The sequence below is a fragment of the Ambystoma mexicanum genome, chromosome 3p (assembly GCF_040938575.1).
Source record: "Ambystoma mexicanum isolate Mex_15411 chromosome 3p, UKY_AmexF1_1, whole genome shotgun sequence".
Classification (NCBI taxonomy): domain Eukaryota; kingdom Metazoa; phylum Chordata; class Amphibia; order Caudata; family Ambystomatidae; genus Ambystoma; species Ambystoma mexicanum.
The window spans coordinates 129,447,833-129,461,444 of NC_090925.1; the positions used below are offsets into that span (position 1 = coordinate 129,447,833).

Sequence of the window (13,612 nt, forward strand, 5' to 3'; positions counted from 1 at the left end):
AGGAATATAAGTTGGGTCTCTATGCTGACGATATATTGCTTCATCTCACCTACCCGCTCGAATCTATCCCGGCAGCTCTAAATATTATTGAAGAATATGGACAGATGGCAGGCTTGAAAATCAACACTGGGAAATCAATCCTGCTCCCGCTTGATAAGAGCAGAGACGATGAAGTGGAAAGATTCGCCCCACTAGGAATGAAAGTGAGCCTGACCACCCTGCGATACTTGGGCATCAACGTCACCCGAGACCTCGATACTTTGTACCAAGCTAACCTCCCTCCTATGTCACTAACATTGCAAAACGATATGAAAAATTGTGCCAAACTCACAATCTCATGGATGGGGCGCCTAAACGCCATCAAAATGGTGATTCTCCCTAACATCCTACACCTGTTTCAGATGCTCCCTATAAAGATGCCTAAAGAATTCTTCACCAAAATGACGAAGTCCCTGTTGGCTTTCCTGTGGCAAGGTAAAAAACCGAGAGTCCCCAAATCCCTTTTGTGTCTCAGGAAGGATGACGCGGGAGTGGGCCTCCCGAACTTGAAATCATATTACAGAGCGGCTCAGCTGCAAATATTAATCCCTCACCTGAGACAGCAGACGGACTCACATTGGATAGCCCTGGACAATTTTCGTCTTCGTCTGTATACTGTTGGCGAATGGATATGGGGTCCTGGACCCCAACTGCGAACCAGTATCAGAAATCACCCGATACTCGGGACCATTTGGTCAATCTGGAAACCAAATAAGGATATGAAAGGGATTACAACCTGGCCCTCTCCCCTAGGACATCTTTGGGTCCCGAGAATATGTAACGACATATCCGAACCACTAAGCTACCAGTCTTGGTATGAGGCCGGCCTAGAGCGGGCAGGCCAATTGTGGAGAAATAAGGCTTTCATAACCATACAAGAACTCGAGGAGGCACTCAATATAGGCCCTCTATCAGTTTTCCAATATTTAAAACTAAAAGGGGTGATGTCACAAGAGAAGTGGAAGGACCAGCTGCAGAGGGACCTCACGCCTTTTGAAAAAATTCTGGACACCTGGACGGGCTCCAGAGGTTTGATAAGCTCCATGTATAACGCCCTGATAACAACCAAAATAGCCCCCTCAACCAAACTGAGGAGCAAATGGGAAACAGACCTACGCAGACCTGCAAGACGAGTTGTGGCTGCGCATGTGCAGGCAGACAACCAAATCATCAATATCATGTCAATATAAACTTCATGCGCTCAAACTCCTCCACAGGTAGCAGTATGACCCGCTCAGACTTGCTAAAATGTATCAAGGGGTCAACGCGCAATGCTGGAGGGGCTGTGGCCAAGACGCAAATTATTGGCACATGTGGTGGGGCTGTAACAAGCTACAGGCTTATTGGGACAAAGTCCTCAGTTGGATAAAAGATCTAGATGATGAGGATAGAGAGAAACATCCCCTACTGGTCCTCTACGGCTTATTTGAGTAATTGAGGAAGACGAAATGATCCTAAAAGCCCCTAAGATGATCTTGGGTCTACTGCTGGCTGCAAGAGCTTGCCTCACAATGGCATGGAAAAGACCATCCCTCCCCACTAAGACGGAATGGGTGAATGTCGCACGAAACATCTTCAGAATGGAGAGTTTGACCGCTGCTCTACACGGACATGGTACCTCGGTGGAAACCGAATAGGCTGACTTCCGTGCACACTATATCACATGAAAATTGGTGTGTGTAATGCCTTAGTTTGATCCCATAGACTTATCTGATGCCTGTATAAATAACATGTTGTTTTCATTTTTCTCGAACACTCGTGCCTACTGTTGCCATTCGAACTCTGTAAAGAACTTTAATATGAAACAGGAGAAATGTCCCTGTTCGCATCCTGGACACAACTGAAAGGGAGGGGGTGATTGATGCTTGTGATGTCCTCCTTTTGCTGTTACCAGTATATCACATGCCATACTCTTATATGTTTTTTTTTCCAGGTTATATGTTCTTTTTCCGCGCGAATGCTTTCATAATAGCGGTGTATCTGTTTTACCTGTAAAACCAATAAAACTGAAATTTAAAAAAAAAAAAAATAGTCCTGCCTACATTTTATCCTCCACCTCATCCATCTAAGGAGGAGGAAAGACTTCATCGTCTTGACCCTCACAGAGCCTTGACCTTTTACATCTCTAGGATTTGAAAATGTAGGCAAGACGACCAATTGTCCATTGGTTATAGTGGACACAAGCTAGGGCCGGCTGTGTCCAAGCAAACCTTGTCCTGCTGGATTATACTGTGCATTACTGAATGCTATAATTTAGCAGGTAAAGACGTTCATTTAGGCCTATGGGTGCATTCACCGAGGGGCATGACCACTTTAGCTTTCCAGAGAGGGGTACCATTTCAGGACATTTGTGCTGCTGCCACTTGTTCTTCTCTGCATACATTTCCAAAACATTACTGCCCAGACTCTGCGCCGGGACAGGAAGCACGATTTGGTAATGCTGTACTTTACAGCATCAATGAGTAAAATTCTTACTCCCACCTACTACACATACTGCTTTGGGAGTGTATCAAAGATGAGGAATACATCGGAGGGCACAATCCATTCAAAGACAATTTACTTACCCCCGGTAATGTTTTTTGACTGGATGTTCCCCCGACATATTCCTCATCGCCACTCCCATTCTACCCCTCAGTAGAATTTCTCTGTATTACACCTTCCTCTCTTTAACATCTGGTGTTTATTTGACCTCACGTATGTCTGTGCTCTAAGGAGAGAGGAAAAACTGGAACTGAAGTAACATGCGCAGTGCGTGCTACATGACAACATGCTTGAGAGCGGACGGAGGCCGTCGAGGGACATGGTACCCTTTACAGTGAAAATGGTTTTTCGGAGAAGCTGGCGCTGGAAGGAGACACATTTCCACTCTACTGGGCCGATTCTCTTCTATTGATTCTCAAAGTCATTCAGAAACTCAAAAAGTACAGAATTCACAGGAAGATTCTAGGGTCTTCAATGTGGACTCAAAAGTATGATGTGGATAAAGCCTTCAGACACTTGGACTCCTAGAAATGACTCTACAAAATTCATTAAAGTACCAGGTGGGCTTGATACTGCAACTGGTGCCTTGATAGGGGTATCATCGCCCCCAAAAGCTTTCTAGACAATGTTATGTATTTCCTCTCTGATTTGGCAGCATCTGTCATCAAACTGGATTTTTGCAGGTGCTATTTTTCAGGGCTGAGCACCGGCCTTTTGGTGGACTCAAGTTTTTTCACTGAATTAATATAGTTTGAGAGGCATTTCAATAACCTTGAAAGGCTCCTTCCACAAATAAAACAACCACATCCAGCATTAGTCCTCAGTATCATTCTTTCGGTCCTGGTTCATAAGCCTTTTGAACCGTTGACATGAAACAACATCAAGTATGTAACTTTTAAGACTTCCTTTCTAGCTTTCTAGTGGCTCTGATCACATCTCATATAATCAGTGAATTGCATGCTTTGTACTCTGAGGCTCCGTTTCGGGTTTTTAATCAAAACAAAACAGTTCTCAGCGCATATCTAAAGTTATGTGCTAAAGATGTCTCTCTGTTCCACTTGAATCTGGAGATAAGTCTTCCAGTTTGTTTCCCCAAATCTTTTTTAAGTTCTACTTGGACCAAGCAAAAGTTACTAGGGTTTCTGATCATTTGTTGGGGACCAAAAGGCTGGTAAATCAACAATCCCACAGTGGGTTTTGTTGTGTATTCTGGACGGCTATACCCTAAGAAAGATGACACCTCCCAAGGGTCTGCATGCTCATTTGGTGAGAGCCCAATCGGTATCAGTTGCATACCAATGTCTTGTACCTCTGTAAAATAGCTTTACGCCACCTATAGGAGACATGCTCCATGCCTTCTGCAAGCATTACTCAATGGATTCCGGCTGACACCAAATTTGGACAGGCAATCTCTCCCAAATATTTTATTTTGAATGTCTTCTTCCATTACAGTTCAGGACTGGTGGTTGGGCCTGGGAGCATGAGGAAGGGAGTTGCTGTAGCACTAGGTTTTCCTTTTTTAAATATGCTGCTCTGCATCATGCTGCGTTTCCATCCCAGAGGAATTAAATGTCCCCTGAGTATAGAAGAAAGAGGCACTACGATGAGGAAATGTAACTATATTGCACAATATCGTTCGTTGACCCAGGCATCATGAGGTCAACTGTTGCGACTGTCTTTCAAGAGTATTTACGTCATTGATGTGCCTATTTATTAATACATTGTGTCAACTTCTAGCTACACGCTTTAGGTCTATGTTGTCCTTCAGTTGGCTGCTGGTTCTCATTTTCTTTAATACATTTATTCCTGCAATGAAATACAAATACCACACTGGTGCAAAGTGTGCTGCCTACTTGGTTAGCCTTGGAATCTGTTTAAAAGGTTTGGAGAAACACATCTGAATAAGTTACTTTGAACTATGATGATAGTTTACTGACATTTCATCAGAGTACAACTCCATGTTGGTTATTACAAAAGGGATATTGTAAGGGTGGGGGAAAGAAGGCGGGAACGGCTATAATTGATTGAAATGTTCACCCTCTAAAGAGTGTTTTTCCAATATATGTTAACATTTTACAGTGTCAACACGCCATCTCTACCGATATCGAAACAGATTGATATTAAGCGGAGCAGTGAATATTGTCCTTTTCCTGGCTGTGATAGAACTGAGCCTCTGGGGTAAGGTTTTATTCAATATAGAGTATGTTACTATAGTTGTACCATCTTGAGGCAGGCCAGAGAGCAGATCTATGAGTCAGGAAGGAAAGTGTGTTCCCATCTAGCTCAGCCTCTGACAAGCTGTGATTTTGCTTTAGTGATATCTTGCTTTGTATGGCCCAGTTCAATAGATGAAGTATTGATAACACGATTAACCTGGCTGCTGCAATGAAAAGGGACAAAATAAGAACAACCAAAGAAGTACAACATATTGAATCCAAGAACTTTAATAATTAAGTTATGTAGCAGTGGTTAGCCTGGGCTACAGTGTAAGGGGGGTGATTAGAAATAGGCCCTTAAATGGAAGAAGGAAGGAGCACTTTGACACAGGTTAGGCAGAAAGGGTACTGTTATTTCTAGAGCAAAAGCATGCTGGAGCACAAATACAAGGCTTTTCAGGAGGGAGAAAGGAATACAGGGCTCAGAAAAGGATGTGAATGGCAATGTGTGATCATACATTTTGGGATATTCTCAATTTTTCAATTTGTATTCATATTCACTAACGTATATATCTGCCTATGTATGGGATGTCATAGAACTTTTCAAACATAAAATAAATAAACATGTAAACTAACATAATAAATAATACCTAAACGGTTTACTCTGTTTGGCTCTGGCAAGATAGAACGTAAACTTTCTGCCAGAACCCCAACGGTATATGTTAGAGGGACCCAGATACCAATCAACTGCTCTGTTATGCATGTCCGAGTGCATCATGGTGAGGGCTCTTTTATAGAATCAGCCATTTTGTAGAAGTTGGGACAACTATGTATGTTGCAGGGAGTGTTGCTGAATACTGTCTGAGGGAGTTCCTTTGTTTGGTATAGATGACATTTTGTTAACCTTTAAGCTGCATTTATTTGTATTTACTTATTTTGTAACGTGAGGAGGGGGCTGTTTGATGCTCATCTGACTGCATCATAGTGATGGCTCTACTGTAAGATAAGCTATTTTTGAGTAGTGAGGTTTACTGTGTAAGTTGGGGAGAGTTGTAGAACTCTTTGGCTGAGCTGCAGACGTTTATTTGTCTTTGTGGACCAATTTTCGAGACATATTTGAATTGAGCCTATTATCAATGAATTATGTCTTTGCAATTTAAGTTAAAAAAAAAGGTTTGTTTTATTCTGAAGACATTTCAGAATGAATTCATATTCCTTTCATCACAGTTTAGGATCCTGCCAGTAAAAATACCTGCAATTTTGTAAATTACTGCACTACCTTGATATTGTTCTGCTCTCTCGCCCCTCGGATGCCAAGGGTCAGGCTGGGGTGCGCATATGGTAGTTTTCATTCTGGTGGCACAAGGAGCCAGGGGTTCACTGAGAACAAAAGTGACAGTGGAAATGATTTTCAAAGTGTTGCCATATTACACCATCCAAGAGAATGCAGTCCAACCCTTCTAAGTAGGCATTTGGGGGCGGAGCCACGCATGAGCATTTGGGAATAATGTGTCTAAATAGTGAATTTTAAAGCACATCTATCGCTATGTATGGATTAATAATTAGTTAAGCATAACAAAAAACGGACATATAATATATTTGAGTGAGTACTGGAAGCTTTAGAATACATTATTTACTTCAAAGGAATGTGGGGGGAAGCAGAGAGGGATGGAGGGGAATGGGATGACTGGGACGGAGGGGAAGAAGGGTAGAAAACCAGGGTACCCACACAAAAAAAGACCATGGTATAGAGCCCCACAGGACATTTCCATAGTTCCCTGAAGGCCAGACCACCACTGGCATGAGCTATTGTTGAAGCTGTGTTACAGACAGGATAAACCCCAGACCCTTCTCTGCAATACCTGAGATCCAGAATGGGTTTTGGATGGACATGCAGGGCAGGGATTGGCATCAACACAGCATTCTACAAGTTAGGTTAGGTAGCTGTTCACCTTCTGAATTCATACCATGTGTATGTAATACATCTTGTTTGACAATTTAGTGGTTGTTTAGTGTATGTAGATGTGTGCGTGTTTGTGTGTTACACGTACATAACTGTCTCAAATCTGAAGCACATGCCATTTATGAGCAATATGAGCACATGGGCAACAAGCTGAGCATGTGAGTCACAAGATATATGCACATATCAGAAGATGCATTTTGGTGTCAAAAGATGTGAGCACACGCCTCACCAGAAGCACATATGGATCACAATAATTCTGTGCGCGTTGCACCACATGCACCCTAGTCACAAGATATGTGCACACAATGTGAACACGGATCACAAGATGTGTGCACATATTACCAAATCCCAAAATAGTTCACTATATTTGAGAATCCTAAATATGCGCTGTGCTATGTAAACAAAACAGAAGCGAATCACAGAGACACAGGAATCAGCTTATTTCAAAGTAAGATGCATCTTTATTGTATGCAATGCAGAAATGTCACTAATCTCTATGCAAGCAATCAGCACTCTCTAGCTATGAGTGTAGCTACGCCAACCCTCCCAGCATTAGTAAATAGCAAAACCCCTACTAGCTCTCAGCATTACCGCTACAGGCCCTCACGGCCAGCTCTCTAGCCCTAAGACTGTGAAGTGAGACTGCTCCCTTCTCTCTCAACCCACTATGAGACAGCCTCCTAAACCTGAACCCACTGCCTCTCTCTAATTCTCCTGATTCTCTGAGTCTACTAAACAGAGCAGCACGGTTATACAGAAGAATGACGCATTCATTGTTCAATTGTGTGCGTAGAAAGCATTCCATTTCAAACTGAGTGCATACTAAGGCTACATGTGCACATTCTATAATTTCAGCAATGCAAGCATAACAGTACTTTATTAATTCATGGCGAAATGTCTCTACATTATTCTAAGAACAGAATAAGCTATCGCTAACATTCTCTCTCGCCTCCAGACTGTCTCATACGGAAACATAAACAAGCATTTCTCTGCAACTAGCAAGGTCATCTCTAACAGTCTGCAAAGACTCCCTTTTTATGTTTGTTATGAAAAGATTTACGTTCGGCATACTCCTACGTCCCGTCCCCTTTCCTCCATACTTTTGGGACATTCCGTCCTGTGGGACGGGACCGGAGCACTTTTTGTAAAAAAGCATCAAATTGAAAAATGTGTCCTTCTTGTCTTTTTATGCGGGGTACCGCACGCGGCTGTAAACCCGCCCTCCTTCGCTCCGCCCTGCGCATCGCCCTTCAGTCCTTTTCTCTTCATGGTCAGGGCTGGATGCACTTGCATCACCAGGAAGATTTTTCTTTTCCCGTTGTTACTGGTTCTGTTGAGGGGGCACAGGGAGAGGTTGCTGATTGTTTCTCTTCTGTTACCAGCTTAGCCGAGGTTCCTCTCTTGGAGGCCAACTCAAAAGGTCACGACAGGATGTCCAGCAAACATGCCTCATCCACACATGTGACACAGTTCTCCTCAGATGCCCACAAAATAGCGGGTCTTCGTGCATGGTCTGCGGCGGCCAATTTGGATTCTTCCCTCACATGCACGCTATCGACGGCGGGTGCTGGGAGCCTTCTTTTTGGTGGACGGTGTGAATCCGTTCTGCCCTTCCTATGACTGGTGCGCTCAGATGCCACTACCGCATATGGTCTCGCTTCCTCCTGCTTCAACCCCACTGGTCTATGTAGACCCTGTTGGTGGTGGGCCCTCTTGGCAGTCTTCCTCACTACCTTTGTGGGGGTATGCCCCTCATGAGCGGCCTCTGCCCATCCCGGTTCCTAAAGTTTTGGCACAGGATGCCTTTTTTGGGAAGTTTCAGAGTCTCATGAACACTGATCCCATGAGGGTGTACTTTAAAGGCCTTTTTAGGGAGATCTGCCCTCTGGTGTTGCATCCTGCCCCGGCAGTTCCAGTCATGCCACCTGTCGCTCCGGCACCGGTACCACCTCTACCTCCCAGCCCGCCTCCACCTCTTCCACCTCTGCCTCCATTGTCTCCGATTGACAAGACTCCAGCAGAGCATGATGTCAATTTGACACCAGTCGCACCATAACCTGACGTTCTGGGCGACCCTGAGGCAGACCAGGATAGTGAGGACCAGCCCCTCTCCGCTTCCACGACCGGGTTCTGGACATGTCACTCCTTGACATACGAGTACCTGAGGCACCCGCTCAGGGTGCTTTCGGGGGCGCTCACCTTGCCTCCGCAGGAGCGCACTGGCCTGTTCCTTCAGATGGACGTTCTGGCCGAGGCCCGCAAAGTCTGGGATAAACCCCACACTGGGCTACATATAAATAAGAGGATCGATGCCCGTTAAAGGCTTCACACATCAGAGTAGGTAGCCTTGGTGTCATGTCCGCTCCCTTCCTCAACGGTGGTTGCGGCCGCCACTCTGCAATCCAAGCCGGCCTCTGCGACCTCTGCTGCCACAGCTCAAGTTCTGGCCGAGGAAGAAAAGTTGCTTGACTCCTTGGCCAAGAAAGTGTTTGCCAACTCATCGCTGCAATTGCGTCAGGCTAATGCAGAGCTCATTTTGGCGGCGGCGAATATGAAACTGTGGAGGGATTTGGCAGACTTCCAGGAGTCCATTCCTGGGGACAGGCTGGAAGACTTTAAGGGTGGTTTGTTAGACGCCAGAGTATTGGCGCACGATATGCTGGAGGCTGCTACGCACCATGTCGACACCTCAGCTTGATGCCTCATGTTGGGGGTGGACACCTCATCAAGCTTGGCTTCATGCAACAACGTTTTTGAAGGAGGACCAAGATAAAGTTCTGGACCTGCCTTTTGACGGCAAAAGGTTGTTTCATTCTTCAACGGATGACGAGCTTACAAAGACTAAGGCGAGCACGCAAACTGCCAAGTCTCTGTCGGTGCTGGTGAAGCCTCCAGTCAAAGCTCAGAGATCTGGATCCCAATCTCGGTCCTCCTCAGGATTCAGAGGGTTCCAGGACCGCAGGTCATGCAGAGCTGACCCCCCGACAGGTAGCTCCCATCAGAGACAGCAACAGTGTCGATTTTTGTCTCGGTCTTCAGCTTCCCCATCAGGGACAGGTAGTCTCTCCACCGAAAAGTCTGCAAAATGATATTTTTTGGTGCTCGCACGAGACTCCGGTGGGAACACGAATATCATCTCATCTGGAGGCGTGGCAAACCACACCGAAGAGGCGTGGCAAACCATCACCGCTTACCCCTCCCCCCTGCCCCACCCTTCAATCCTCCCTTTCAGCAGTCGGGGTCCAGAAGCGTCTAGACCTCAAGTCGGTGGAACCAGTTCCCCTAGTGGAACGAGGGCATGGCTTCTACTCTCGTCTATTTACAGTGCCCAAACCCAACCAGGCTGGCCTGTGCACCATTCTAGACCTTTCCCAGTTCAACCTTTCTCTTCCCCAAGAGAAATTCAAGATGATCACGCCCTGCCAAATAAAGACCTCTCTTCAGAAGAACGACTGGCTCAGTGTTGTGGACCTTCAAGACGTGCATATCCTGATCTGGAGCCCGCATCGGAAATATCTGCGGTTCTCCCTGGGAGAGGAGCACTTCCGATTCCGAGTGCTCCCTTTTGGTCTCAGCTCAGCGCTGCGTGTCTTCACGACAGGGTCAGATTGGGCCCTCTGCCTTTCAGCCCGTGGCCGGGCCGAAATCGTCCCTGGGGATTGGGGGCCGGTTTCTGCCCATGCCTGGGCCGGTTTGGAAGAAAAGAAAAGTGAGAAAAAAATATTTTCTTTTTCCACATTTTTTTTTTCAAAAAAGCCTTTCATCCTTCTTAAGTCGATAAATGAGTACCAACACGGGTTGGGTGATATTGTATACATATTTGTTCTATAGAAAAGAGCTTAAGTGTAAGTGCTATACAATACAATTTTATTATTTGCACTTGTACGTTTGCTTGGATTCACAGTAATTTAGTGTACTTAGGAACAATGCTATTTGATGCCACATCCTATTTTGTCAAGGGGTAAAAGGTCGTGTTTCATCGCTTCCCGGGATGTCACTTTGGGGTGGGGTTAAATGACATCACTTCCGGTGTGGTCATTAGTGGTCAAGGGTCATGAGGCGAGGGCTGGGATTTTTTATTTTGGGTGACCGGGCCTATTTCTTGTGCCAGTCCGACCCTGCTTCACGAAGATGATGTCGGTCATCGCAGCTTTTCTACGTCTACAGGGTATTCATGTGTATCCATATTTGGACGACTGGCTTCTGCGCAGCCCTTCTCCAGTGAAAGCCTTGCACAATCTTCAGTCTCTCCTTCAGCTCCTGTTCGGTCTTCTGCTGCCGGTGAACTGGCGGAAATCTCTCAGGAACCTGATATTCCTGGGTTTCCGTTGGAACACGATCGACTGCAGAGTGTGCCTGACTGTGGACAGGATGGCGGATCTGTTAACCACGTGCCAAGTATTCATTCAGTCAGAGAGCATGTCGGCCTGGTGATTCCAGAGGCTTCTAGGCCTCATGGCCTCGTGCTTGCTTGCTCTTCCCCTTGCTCATCTCAAGATGTGACCTACGCAGATGGCTCTTCGGAGCTCCTGGCTTCAGGCAGTGGACCCGGACACCAAAATGATCCCGGTTCCACCCTAAATGATGACATATGGTGGTCATCTTCCAGCAATCTGTTGGTGAGTGCTCCTTTTCAGGAGCCTTCCCCTCAAACAACCATTACGACGGACTCCTCCCTTATTGGTTGGGGCATGACGATGGATCATATTCAGGTTTTCGACCTATGGTCGCCACAGGACAGACAATTTCACATAAATTATCTGGAGCTTCTGGCGATTTTCCTGGCGCTCAAAGCTTTCAAGCCAGTGATTGTGAACAAAGTGGTCCGCATCCGCACAGACAATGCAGTATCTATGTTTTACATCAACAAGCAGGGGGGGTACCAGGTCACCTCCCCTTGTAGATCTAGCCATTCAGATTTGGGAATGGGCCATTCAGCACAATGTTTGGCTGCTGACTGTGCACATTCCGGGCCAGCTGAATGCGACTGCAGACTCTCTCAGACTCTCTCAGCCGACGAGCGGTGGTCAGCTACGAGTGAGAAATGAACACAGAGATTCCCTCTGGCCTTTTTCACCATTAGCGCACTACAGAGGTGGACCTCTTTGCGACGTCATCAAACAGGAAACTTCCTCTTTATGGTTCCAGGAACAGGCTTGGAGCTTCTTCCCTGGGGGATGCTCTCGAGATTCCATGGCACAACATGAGGGCCTACGCCTCCCCGCCTCTTCCTCTGATTCACCAGGCGCTCTGCAAGCTTAGGAACACGACAAATTGCACTCTCCTGTTCATAGCCCTGTGGTGGCCAACCAGATTCTGGTTTTCGGAGCTTCAGCATCTGTCAGTCTGCTCACCGATCAGGCTTCCGCTGATCCCCGACCTGCTTCACCAGAGCGATCAGCAGATGTGGAACCCCTCTCCACAATCGCTCAGCTTGGCGGCATGGTGCCTGAGTTCAAATCTTTAGAAAGTTTTAACTTGTCCGCTGTTATAAAGTGTATTAGATGTAGTAAAGCTGCGACTTGGAACACAGACCTGCTGTGGAGTCATAGGGCCTCATTACGGGTCGGGCGGTCCGGAAATAACAGTGGCGGTAAACCCGCAGCCACTGTTAATTCCGGACCGCCCGATCTCGAGTCCTGCAGACAGGAGGTGGCAATCATGGAAACACCAGCACCATCATGAGATGGTGCTGGTGTTTTCACTTCTCCATTCCCATTGAGTCCTACGGGGCACAATGGGAATGGTGATTTACCGAATTCCGCCTCCGGAATTCCCGGGACACCAGGGTCATAATGCCCTGGTAATTCCGGGAGTCACGGAGGCGGAATGGTAATACGATTCCGGTGGTAACCGAGCCCGGAAAAACCAGGTGGTTGCCGCCGGACTCGTAATGAGGCCCATAGTGTTTGATCCAGGTAGCTTTATTTACATAATTACAAATGTACATCATCCAGTTTCTCTTGAGGGTATTTACAGAAGACAGGAGACAAGACAAGACTGTAGAGCAGAAACCCACCGGCCATCCTTCACACTCCAGCTCAGGACCCCAACTGACACTCACAGAACATTCACTCACAGATACACCCAACATTCTCCTGAGCTGCATTCATGCATTAACATTCTAACATCAAGCACTCCAGGCCAGTGACATAAGACAGGACTACGTTATAACATCTCCCTTTCATACCCTGACACAACAACCACAACATCTCCCTTTCATACCAGACTCAACTGCAACATCTCCCTTTCTCACGACACAAACCTTCCGACACAACATCCTTCCGGCCAGACCCGCCACATCCGGACACAGAGTCTGCCACACTCTGGCGCAACCAAACCAACCAATGGGGAATATTCCAAACATACAGGTGGGGAACTGGAGGGGGGGACCGCGGGTTGGCACACTACGGACCCAGATGCAACACAAACAGTGAGCAGAGCCAACATAACTTTGTCCTGGGAATCCACAGACTAACATACAGGAGAGGGGTGTTGCCGTACCCAGACAACGTTTGCAGGAGGGATGCATAGATCACGCTCCTTCCACTCTCACAACCAAAACTCAATCAAAATTCTCAGGGTTTGAATACAGCAGCATGTGTGTTGGGCTGCTAATGAGAAGGAAATAAAGTCAGTGGCACTGCTGCAGTGAACTTGGGGAGAATATTGTGAGCTTCCCTGTTGGAATTTGGCTGCACTCTTTGAGAATGACAGTTGGTTTGGGAGGCTGCCATGATCCTGCCTCTTCTGCAATCACGAGCGAATGATGACGTTGTGGAATGTTTATTAGGTCTTGGTGGAGATAAGAACACTGTGGAGAAGTGCTTATGTAGCACAAAGCGCAACATCCGCGGATAATATGCGTATTATCCAGGCGGCTAGAAAACCTTTGAGGTCTCAGTATAGGAGCAAATGGCTCTGTTTCTGTCACTGGTGTTTAGCAAAGCAGCTGGACCCCAGAGAAGCTACC

General features: G+C 46.5%; 1 protein-coding gene across 2 annotated transcripts in view; it reads left to right on the plus strand.

The window, feature by feature from the left end:
• LOC138580158 (proteoglycan 4-like) overlaps nucleotides 1-13,612 on the plus strand; it is a 1,214,734-nt gene that overhangs the window by 384,980 nt on the left and 816,142 nt on the right. For both annotated transcript variants that reach the window (XM_069650488.1, XM_069650487.1), the window contains exon 5: nucleotides 4,600-4,698. In XM_069650488.1, coding sequence (XP_069506589.1) covers nucleotides 4,600-4,698 — 99 coding nt within the window. The remainder of the gene's footprint in view (nucleotides 1-4,599; nucleotides 4,699-13,612) is intronic.